This window comes from Lissotriton helveticus, chromosome 4_1 (genome assembly GCF_964261635.1).
Source record: "Lissotriton helveticus chromosome 4_1, aLisHel1.1, whole genome shotgun sequence".
NCBI classification, from domain to species: Eukaryota; Metazoa; Chordata; class Amphibia; order Caudata; family Salamandridae; genus Lissotriton; species Lissotriton helveticus.
The window spans coordinates 802072233-802084436 of NC_136063.1; the positions used below are offsets into that span (position 1 = coordinate 802072233).

General features: G+C 44.3%; 1 protein-coding gene across 3 annotated transcripts in view; it reads left to right on the forward strand.

Annotated features, from left to right (window-relative positions):
- CLUL1 (clusterin like 1) overlaps positions 1–12204 on the forward strand; it is a 220371-nt gene that overhangs the window by 165156 nt on the left and 43011 nt on the right. For all 3 annotated transcript variants that reach the window (XM_078685688.1, XM_078685689.1, XM_078685686.1), the window contains one exon: positions 11330–11505. In XM_078685688.1, the coding sequence (XP_078541814.1) occupies positions 11330–11505 (176 nt within the window). The remainder of the gene's footprint in view (positions 1–11329; positions 11506–12204) is intronic.

Sequence of the window (12204 nt, forward strand, 5' to 3'; positions counted from 1 at the left end):
TTACGGTTCTTAAACTCAAATTTCAGCCAGCGAAAACCAACTATATCAATCTTCCCACCATTATAACCCTCTGGGTCTATATCAGGAGAAGACAGTTTTGGCCCAATCTTGTCCACAAAAGTATTACGCCAAATATCTTCATTTACAATTGTATAGGGCGAACCAGAATCAGCATATACTTTAATTCGCACACCTCCTATGTGTATCCAACATTCGGGTTTGTTGTCAACAAGTAAACAACCATCCCTGATGTTGAGAAGTAGCTTCTTTTTCAAGACTACAGCACAATCTGATGTTTGGTCCTCACCACTAGAAGTGTTCTCATCAGAAGCAAGATCTTCTTGTATACACTTGACAGTCTTTGTCCTTCTTCTACATGCTTTAGTGTAGTGACCATAAAGTCCACAAGCACCACATTTACTCTTTTTAGCAGGACATGACTTGGTGAACGGCAAATGTTCTAAACTACTACACCTATAACATTTAGGAGGTTCGCTACTATACCTAGGTTTCGCCCATGTTTCATTTTTTTGTTTAAAATTACTGTTTTTTCTTGAACTTGAATCTATTTTAGCTACTACATCTTTATTAACATTCTCAGATTTTAAAGCACTAGCACATCTGCTCGATGACTCAGCTTTACGAACTAATGCTAGGATGTCTTCTAAACAAGCATCACCATTCATCCAAAGACGTTCTTGAATTGCAGGATTATTAGCGTGCATTACAACTTGATCACGAACCAAATCCTCCAGTAACCCACCGAAAGCGCAATCATTACCCATTTTTTTTAACTCTCCATCATAGTCATCAATAGATTCACTTTTAGACTGTTTTCTTTGGAAAAATTTGTAACGCGTAATGCCCATACAAACCTTCGGGGAGAAATACTTGTCTAAATTGGACAGGGCTACGGTGAAAACATTACTATCCCCTCCCCCTACAATGGGCTTGTTCATTTGGTTATAACATTTGAGACCTTTCGGACCCAAAGAGTGTAAAAGAATACGTTTCTTTTGATCAGCAGACATTTTACCATCAGAATCAACAGTCTCGATATAATTTAGAAAATAGTCTTTCCACTCTAGCCATTTTAAATTTGGTTCAGAACCTTTGCACCAAAATTCTTGAGGGTTACTTAATGAAAATGTTTGTTGACTCATGTTGAGGTAATGAGGATGAATTAAGCAACAAAAAAATAAGATACTTTCCGAGGTAAGTTACTAGTGTACAGTAAAGCTGTCCAAGGTGGAATTGTTCAGTGAAAAAAATGTAACTAGTGCACTGTCCAGTCTTCACCACCAATTCCACTGAAAATGTAGAAATACTTCAAAAAGTTAATAAAATTAAAATAGTAGCATAGTTCCAAACGTTCACCAAATGATTACCTGTAACCGCTCTGTAAATCCGACTTGTGGGTGTCAAATCGGTAAAAAGAAACAGACGAAAACGTCTTCCGTTTATTTATTTATGTTTTTTAACTGCGAGTAGGCCTGCCCAATCCAATATGGCAGCCACGCATCACGTGATGCGCCACGTTCTCAGAGAACGTCTGACGTCAATGAGCTGCAGCGCGAGTTCCTGGAAGAACCTTCAAGCTCGAGGATGCGCGCTCTGGATCTCTGCTTCAACCCTGCAACGGTAAGCGCTCGAGCGCTGATGTCTCCATATAAGAAATATATCCCAGGTTGTCAAAAATGAAATATTCTTTTTAAAGACAAAGCGTCGCTCACCAGGGTATGTAGCGTGCGTATGATTCAGTCCTCAGCGCACTTGTTAAAACGCCCAAACGTCGTCTCTGCTCCGATTCCAATTCAGCAAGAAGTTAAAATTCAAGAAGAGCGGTTTACAGGTTTCTTTCTAATGAAAAAAAAAATATCCCGATCGTCGCCAGTTGTTATGTTGATGAATCACGCATCACATAAGTTGGAAGTAGGTTTATTGTAAGAATAAAGCAGGTACACAGCCAGACAGGTTAGCAGTCAGCGGTAACTGAATTCATTGGAATATTATATATATGAACACTCGGGATAGAATGTGGAATGTACATAGTTAAAGCGATACACTTAAATTACACAACATAACAAATGGGACCAGCCCTGTGAGTATTATTTGATGCGGCTGTCTGTTATACATCTACGTACATGCTGCAATCATTGTTTAATGACCATATTTAAATTAAAAAGGTTCATTAATTCCAGGAATAATGTGTGAGTTTTCTGTTTTCCCAGCATTACCAAAACAAGCTTTATTATGTTTTTGTTGAGATGATGCCCAAAGGAAGGTGTGGTACATCTTCAATGGATAAGAATGCTCCCTTTGTTTGGGACAGGTAATATTCCAAGGCACCTTATTCAAATTGAGGATGTAGGACAACTCACCTCTGTTTCAAAGTATCATTACTAGGAGTGGGCGTAACTTGTGTAATTCAGTGTACTGTAATTACATGGAAATATTCTATTTCTTAGTGCACAAATCAATGCAAAGACACATTTTGTGCTAAGAAATAGCGCTAAATGCAACAGAACACAAATAGTCAGTGCGAGCAGCCACTCGTGCTCGCTAAATGTGCTACTGGGGTAAACTTTTTCTCCAATTTACTCCCAACATTTACCGCTATTTTCTTAGTGCAAAATGCACTCTTGCATCCAAAATGGATGTGATGATGCACTCTGCACCAAGAAACAGCGCTAAGAGCTGCAGAACACATTCACTGATTGCACCTTCATGACGAGATTCCTGTTGACCGCATGAGATCCACACTTCATGCTACCCTCCCCACTTACCGTGCGGAGCCGGACTCTTTCCCTCCACTCACTCTGGTGTTGGAGTCACACGACGGCACACGCCTTATCTCTAAAATGTACAGGGCCTGCGCCGGGTTGTCGCCTGCGAGTGACTCCGGCCTTAAACAAGCCTTGGAGACAGACACGGGGTGCACCATCACTGATGAACAATGGGTCAAATGCTGTGAGGCCACCAAAGACATTTCACTTAATAGTTGCCATAAGCTGTTGCATTTTAAATTTCTCCGCCGCGCTTACTTTACACCAGCCTTGGCACATAGGATTGATGCTGAACGACCACACACCTGTTTGAAATGCTCTGCACCGCACACCGATTTCATCCATCTGACATGGTCCTGCCCACGATTGCAGTCCTATTGGTCGGAGGTGCATGTTACCCTAGAGAAGATAATTGGACTTTCTTTTGTCCCCGTTCCTGAGATCTCCCTGTTGGGATACACTGTACAAATTCCTAAGAAAGTCAGGAAACTTGCGTCATTTGGGCTACTTTTAGCTAAACGAGAGGTGGCCATACATTGGGGCCAGAAGTCCTCTCCTAAACTGCAGGACTGGCTGGGTAGTTTGACACACTGCAACATCAACGCTGAAACATACGCTAGTCTTATGCCGGCGGCATCACGACTGCAGGACTTATGGGGGCCTCTGAGGTCCTATTTTGAGACTACTAAGCAAACTCTGCCTCACAGGTGGATAATGGGTTGGTGCCTGAGGGGGTGGGCTAGTGGGGAAGTTTTTTCTTTCTATGAACTATGATTTCCTGTTCAGACTTTTAGACTCACTTAGGCCGTGTTCTATTACTACACTTTGACAATATTGCTGATAGGGTTCTGGTTTGTGATGGGTCTGCGGGCGGTGGGTGGAGAGTTGGATTGCTTTGATACTGGACTGGTCCGTTATGGGGTACAAGGTAGCCTAATTACTGTGTTTACTGCTATCAATATGTTGAATTACTGTTTGCAACGCAATGTGACTATTATTCTATAACTGGAAAATATATTTTTTTTAAAAAGAGCTGCAGAACACAAATAGCATATGTGAGCGGCTAATTGTGTTCTCACTGTAGGATTTTCCATGCAAATTGCTCTTAATTACACGAGGAGGAATATTCTCATAATTATCAGTAATTCTGCATCAAAGAGTAACGTGGAATTACTGCAATTACTCCAATTACTCCTGCAGCATTGAAATTCCACCCAGCCCTAACTATTACCACTAGCCATCTGGAGAGCAATACTAGACAAGTCTTGAAATATCTTGAAGTCCCACAAGTACAACAGTCTGCCAAGGATATGCCCACTGCAAGAATAGATATTATATGTATATAATAAAGAGATTACCAAGAAAACAGTTAGACAATTGCTAACATGCTCAAACCCTCGCCACTTCTCCAAAGAGACCTTTAAGATTACAAAATAAATCATATAACCTGGATTATCCACATGGGGCATAGATGGAACATCAGAGGAAGAGAAGCATCACATGGAAAATGTCATGGAACCTCAGGGCAAGAGAGGCAACAGATCTGCCACAGCCTAGCTAAGTTAGACTTGGTGGCCCTCTCTGCAGGGTCACACCCAAACATTTTCCCTTAAACTCTCCTGTGTTCTGAAATTCATTTGTGTGTGCATTGGGACCTTACCACTGCTAACCAGTGCTAAAGTGCTTGTTCTCACTACCTAAAACATGATAACATTGTCTCACTCCTGATTGACATATTTAATTTCCTCACTAGTCCCTGAAAAAGTGGTACACCATATGCCCAGGGCTGGTAAATGAAATGCCATTAGTGTCCCTGCTGTGAAACAGTAAAGGTATTGGATCCTACATCTGACCAACCCGGATCTCAACAATAGGAAAAACAGAACAAGGTGGCTGGACAGGATTATTCGTGAAACAATTCCCCCGACACACAGTCAATCTGTACCATGTGACCACTGGACTTAATTTTCCAAACGAATTTATTTTTCTTTTTTATACATTTATCAGCAATTTTTTGAAAAACAGGCACAAACCAAAACCGCTGTCAGATCAAAAGGTTCATATATACAGTATCTACAAATGTACACATTTACAAATTTGCAACAATGAATCAAACAGAAATGGTTTGACACACCAAAAAACAATAACATATATGTAATAATCCAAATAAATTGCAATTATATACAGTGCAGAGATTAGTCCATAAGCAAACAAACGGGCACCAGTCCTAGAGATTGAAAAAACCAAGTGACAGGCGGGATTGAGATCGAAAACAAGCCTGCCTGTCAACGAGAGCCTGTGGTATAATGTTAAATAGGGTTGCGAGGCTAGGGTACAGAGTGGTGGTATGATTTACATCCTAGCGGCACCCTTTGTTGTAGCCACAGGGTGGTATTGTCGACGCGTTTCGAACCTAAGTATTCAAGGTTCTCTTCAGGACGGGGACTGGGAAAAGGATTCTGCACGAGGGCACAAAGATTGCCGTAGCGTAGGTATATCGTGATTCGTATTCACACCTGCAATTAACGCAGAGCAGGACTTAAGGCGTGGTGTCAGGCTTCAGAAGCTTGCGGGAATCAGGGCGGCTCACATTATTTTTGCGCGTGTAGGTCTGGCTATGTAGGTGGCCACCTACAGACAGCTTGTCCCTGGGAGAGAGTGAGCAACACGGACCTTTCTGAGGCTGGATTATTTCCTTCATAGAACGGGCCAACTTTGACTGCCGGCCTGAATTGAGGCCAGTGACCGGCCGCTTTCCTCTCTGTGGTCCTGCTCTGCGTTAATTGCAGGTGTGAATACGAATCACGATATACCTACGCTACGGCAATCTTTGTGCCCTCGTGCAGAATCCTTTTCCCAGTCCCCGTCCTGAAGAGAACCTTGAATACTTAGGTTCGAAACGCGTCGACAATACCACCCTGTGGCTACAACAAAGGGTGCCGCTAGGATGTAAATCATACCACCACTCTGTACCCTAGCCTCGCAACCCTATTTAACATTATACCACAGGCTCTCGTTGACAGGCAGGCTTGTTTTCGATCTCAATCCCGCCTGTCACTTGGTTTTTTCAATCTCTAGGACTGGTGCCCGTTTGTTTGCTTATGGACTAATCTCTGCACTGTATATAATTGCAATTTATTTGGATTATTACATATATGTTATTGTTTTTTGGTGTGTCAAACCATTTCTGTTTGATTCATTGTTGCAAATTTGTAAATGTGTACATTTGTAGATACTGTATATATGAACCTTTTGATCTGACAGCGGTTTTGGTTTGTGCCTGTTTTTCAAAAAATTGCTGATAAATGTATAAAAAAGAAAAATAAATTAGTTTGGAAAATTAAGTCCAGTGGTCACATGGTACAGATTGACTGTGTGTCGGGGGAATTGTTTCACGAATAATCCTGTCCAGCCACCTTGTTCTGTTTTTCCTATTAGTGTCCCTGCAGCATTTATTGTGCCACCCACTCATGTCATGTTGCCACCTGAAACATTTCTCAGGCCTGCCATTGCAGCCTGTGCTCAGTTGTAAACACCTAATTTGACTTGGTAAAAAAAAAGGGAGACCCTATAAAGCCCATAGGGTGGTGTACATTGTATTTTTTAAACTTTTATGTTTAACATGTCCTTGTAGGAAAAAACAGACAAATTTGGTTTTCGCTACTGTGAGGCCTACCTCTCCCATAGGATAACTTTGGGTTACCTTATTATATTTTATTTACTAAGTGATAACATTTGTTTGGGAGCAGGTAGAAATGTCATGTTTGGTGTTTAAGGAATTGTAATGTAAACCCTCTTTAATGGTAAACACTTGCTTCATCAATTATATGATGGTTGGAAACCTCATTGAGATCCTTTATCTCTTGCCAACACTTCCCATTACTGCATCGCAGAATAGTGTCTCAGTAAGCCCAGGATAGGGACTTCAGAAGAGCAGTCCCCATTGATAGTTAAGTCAACCCGAAGAAAGTCACAGCGAAGGCTCACAGAGAAGAGAGAGGTTATGGACAACAACACACAATTGTCACAGTCTTAACTTTTGCACGTTAATAACAAAACAAATCTCTGCTTGACAAGTTGCACTAGACCAGGCTTACCCCGTGGTAGGCAGTTTTTACGTTATTGACAAGCAGAGAGCTTGCTGCATTGTACACATATTCTCCTCAACACTCCCACCAGATTTCAAAGAGGAACTTGTAAGCATACCTGATCTTCTTACCAGATGGCCAGAATCTTTCTACTATAAATAAGTACATCCTGCTTTCCCTTTTTTCCCCCTTCATTTCTTGCCATCAAACCTGTTGCTATGGTGGAGTGGTAGCCTTTCTTGTAGACATATACATGTAAAGGATGGTGCAAGTATTGGTTAGTAATTTTAGTTCTGTAGGAATTCATCTTAGTGGTAGAAGTGTAATTAATGTCTGTCTTTGATTAATGCTTACTTCTTCAATGGAGTTGTTCCTATCCCCCTGAAACTCATCATCATCAAGTTTGTTCTGAAGAAATCAGTCTGACCTGGAGGTCTTGGTAAATTACCAGCTGATCTTCAATACACCCTGCACTATTGCAGTCTTTAAAACGGAGGTCTTGAGAGAGCTTCAGGATCATGTGGAACTGAATCGCATCCTGCATGACCATGAATCTGGTGTTGTGCTTTGAAAGTCACCAAAACAACTTTGTCTGATCTAAAACAAATGTCTTACTCTCCTTAAACAAAAACACAAAGTCCACCCTAATACTCCAGGACCTGTCAGAAGTCTAAGACACTATGTACCGCAAAGCACTGCTGAAAAAGCTTGATGAATGAACAAAAGTGGCCATATCTGTCCTGAAATGGATGTGTTTCTTCCTTTGCAACAACAGTGAAAATGTTTAGATTGGGTGACTGGAACTGCCATCATGCAGGCTGACAAGTGCCATCCCTGCTTTTTGGATACAGCTTGGCTCCAATGACCCAGTGAGCATGGGCCCCATGACTGGGCATACCCATGCCACTTAGGTGGCATGGTGAGCAATAGAACAGTGGGTTGGAGTGGTACCCCAAGCTACCAAGCTATTGCCGGTGGTTAGACTTATTGCACGCAGCCTCCCATCACCTTTTGTGTGTTTCATGTACCACCCTAAGTGGAATGGGTATGCCCAGACATGGGTCTCGTGCTCACTGTGTCATGGCTGCTCAGCCCATAACTTGGGTGAAACCGGTCCTGGTTTGCCTGTATTCCGGTTCAGGGAGGACCTGGTTTGGCAGTTCGGGCTGGTGAGCAAGAGAATGATAGGTTTGAGTGTCACCCTAAGCCATGGGTACTCAAAAACGTTCTCTCGGGGCCAAATTTACAGTGTGGTTTGTGTCCGAGGGCCGCACAGGTGGGGGCGGGTCAGTGGGGGAGGGGGCGGGGCTAGAGAAACAAAAAAAACTGTGACCGTGAGGTTGAACACAGGTCCTGGCAGCGGACACCTTCGTCCACTGAGCCACCAGACCCAGCATACACACATCTCTCTCTCTCTTTCTCTCTCACTCTCTCTCTCTCTTTCTCTCTCTATCTCTCTCTCTCTCTGTCTCCCTCCCTCCCTCTCTCTCTCTCTCTCTCTCTCTCTCTCTCTCCCCCTCTGTCTCCCTCTGTCTCCTTCCCTCTCGCTCCCTCTGTCTCCCTCCCTCCTCCCTCTGTCTCCTTCCCTCTCGCTCCCTCTCTCTGTCTTCCTCTCCCTTTCTCTGTCTCCCTCACTCTGTCTCCCTCACTCTGTCTCCTTCCCTCTCGCTCCCTCTCTGTCTCCCTCACTCTGTCTCCCTCCTCCCTCTGTCTCCTTCCCCCTCTCTGTCTCCCTCACTCTGTCTCCCTCCTCCCTACTGTCTGTCTCCCTCCTCCCTCTGTCTGTCTCCCTCCTCCCTCTGTCTGTCTCCCTCCTCCCTCTATGTCTCCCTCCTCCCTCTATGTCTCCCTCCTCCCTCTCTGTCTTCCTCCTCCCTCTCTGTCTTCCTCCCTCTCTGTCTTCTTCCCTCTGTCTGTTTCCCTCATCCCTCTCTGTCTTCCTCCCTCTCTGTCTTCCTCCCCCCTCCTCCCTCTGTCTGTCTCCTCCCTCTCTGTCTTCCTCCCTCCCTCCTCCCTCTGTCTGTCTCCCTCCTCCCTCTCTGTCTCCCTCCCTCCCTCCCCTCTCTCTGTCTCCCTCCTCCCTCTGTCTGTCTCCCTCTCCCTCCCTCCCTCTCCCTGTCTGTCTCCCTCTCCCTCCCTTTCCCTCTGTCTGTCTCCCTCCCCCTCTCTCTCTCCCTCCTCCTTCTGTCTGTCCCCCTCTCCCTCCCTCCCTCTCCCTCTGTCTGTCTTCCTCTCCCTCCCTCTCCCTCTCTGTCTCCGTCTCCCTGCTCCCTCTGTCTCCCTCCTCCCTCTGTCTGTCACCCTCTGTCTCCCTCGTCCCTCTGTCTCCCTCCCTCTCCCTTTCTCTGTCTCCCTCCCCCCTTTCTCTCCCTCCCTTTCCCTCCCTCTATTTCCCTCCCTCCCTCTGTCTCCCCCCTTTCCCTCCCTCCCTCTCTCCCTCCTTCCCTCTCACTCTGTCTCCCTCCATTTCCCTCCCTCTGTCTCCCTCCCTTTCCCTCCCTCCCTCTCCCTCTGTCTCCCTCCCTTTCCCTCCCACCCTCTCCCTCCCTCCCTTTCTCACCCTCCCTTCCTTTCTCAATCTCCCTCTCCCTCCTTCCATTTCCCTCCCTCCCTCTGTCTCCCTCCCTTTCCCTCCCTCTCCCTCTGTCTCCCTCCATTTCCCTCCCTCTCTCTGTCTCCCTCCCTTTCCCTCCCTCCCTCTCCCTCTGTGTCCCTCCCTTTCCCTCCCTTTCTCTCCCTCCCTCGCCCTCCATCCATTTCCCTCCCTCCACCGGTCTCCCTCCCTTTCCTTCCCTCCCCCTGTCTCTCCCCCTTTCCCTCCTCCCTGTGTCTCCCTCCATTTCCCTCCCTCCCTCTGTCTCCCTCCCTCTCTCCATTTCCCTCCCTCCCTCTGTCTCCGTTCCTTTCCCTCCCTCCCTCCCTCTCCCTCTGTCTCCCTCCATTTCCCTCCCTCCTTCCCTTTCCCTCCCTCCCTCTTCCTCTGTCTCCCTCCATTTCCCTCTCGCCCTCTCTGCGGGCCGCCGAGGATGGCTTGTCGGGCCGCTGGCGGCCCGTGGGCCGTATTATGAGTACCCGTGCCCTAAGCTATTGCCGGTGGTTAGACTTATTGCAAGCAGCCTCCCATCACCTTTTGTGTGTTTCATGTACCACCCTAAGTGGCATGGGTATGCCCAGGATGTGGGTCCTGTGCACACTGTGTAACTGAAACGAAGCTGTACCCAGCTAATGAGCCCATATCTAGGGCAAAACCAGTCCTGGGTTGCTTGTGTTCAGGTTCAGGGAGGACCTGGCGTGGCAGTTCAGGCTGGACTGTTCCCATGATGAGCAGGGTCAAGGCTGATTTGCATATGGCTGGGTCCAAACTGAGGTGGCATGGTGTTTGAAGTGCTAACCCGAGCTATTGCCAGTGGTTAGGATTATTGCAAGAATACTCCCATCACCTTTTGTGTGTTTTAGAGATCAATAACAAACATGCATTCTCATTGAATGCTAAAAGAAAAAGAATAAAGTAGTTTACTGAATGCAACCTGTGGAAGAACACCAGTCACCCAGTCAAAAGGATGGTAAAGAAGCTATGCTCCAAGGCAGGTACAGACACAAGAAGAGTCAAAAAAGTCATTAACTATGAAGCAAGCAAATGAGAGTGACAAGCAAGCCAACCAATAGAAAGCAATGGGCTGGCTTTAAGCCCATTGCACGTTTTGCTAGGCTCATCATGAGTTCTTTCCGATGGCAAACAGCTAAAAGCTTTCTTTAGGACAGACCTAAAAAGCGCTTACTATAATTATCTGCTACAGGTAAGTCATGATATAAAAAATACTTTTAACAAAAAAATGCATTTAACTGTGACTATGACATGTTTACTAAACTATGTAACTTGCTAGTGAATAAAGTGCCTACTTCCTTTTTTAAACTTTGAAGCACTGACTTGCCAATCTAACTACTTTGTATTATATATGTATATTAGTTTCTAAACCTACATAACCCTACAGGACTAAGCTTTGACTGTTAACTTTCGCTTGCCCTGGAAAGTCAAAGTGTAGAAAGAAGGTCCTTGTCCAGTAGCACAGTGATACCACCCAGAGACAACAGAAAGTAATTGTTAAAAGAAATGCCAAGTTGGCCCGGTGGACACAAGTCCTTGGACAGTTGTCTTGTGAAATATACACAAAGGGATCTATAGATCTGACAATGACAATAGAACATAACATGTCTTGGCTAAACATAATGTTCCAAGTTTTAAATGCTGCTGTAGATGTTTACCTTCAGAATGTTGGATATTGCACAATCCATTTGAGATACTTTGTGTGCTTGTTGTGACTGAAAAGCGTTGGTTGAAAGCATTGAACTTTCTAATGGCTTGATTTAAAGAATGTATTGTTTTGCTGGGTATTATTAAGAGTTAATATTGAATAGCCTAGATCATATAAATATATGAAATGGTGTATCTTACAGGTCTCTTCGTCACACAACAATGGAGATTTTGCCAGAAGGAATGAAACAATAGTGGAAGTGAATATCTTGAACTTGCCAGTATTTTCTGTGAGAGTTCCATCTGATTTAGACATTGAGAGCCCTAAATTCATTGAATATGTAGCAGACCAAGCATTACAACATGCTCAAAAAAATGTGTGAGTATGGTCCATAATGTTGACATTTGTAGATGAATGTCATTAAATTGAAGTATTTGTATTCCAATAGCCATGATATGTCTCTCTTTAGCTTTCACCTTATTTGCATTTCCTAACATGTGTATTCCAATTTAAAAATGATGTGATCGCTGCCCTTCCAGCCAGTGGGCACTAATCATTTGACTTTAAATTATTTATGGCATCAAATGCAGACAAATAGTTTTTCTTAGATCTAGTCAACACCATTTCTATACTATAATTAGTACCTCTAATAAAATGGACTGCTCAAGAAAAGTGCCCTAATTCTCCACAGCCTCTGTGCTGCTTAAGACACGGTGGACCGGTTGTATGGCAGAATATCGAGGAGGAAAATATTGTGTGACAAAAGTATTGTTGCCAAAATATTGAGGACCGAAACATCTAGAAGGTAAATGCAACTAGGCAAGTATAGATTCACTATTCTTAACTCCAGATCTACATACCTTGATGATATGCAGTTCTTAATTTGAGCCGGTAGTTGCCACCCAGGTCCACCTGAACTCATTTTTGGGAGCCAGCACTTATTTTTACTCATCAGACATTTACCAATAGCAGAAGAGGAACAACACAAAAAGCAGAAAAGACAAAGGTAGATACATTTGGAAAAGCTGTCAAAAAGTGAGAAAGCGGGGGGCGTGGCTTGCAGCCGACGTAGATGGC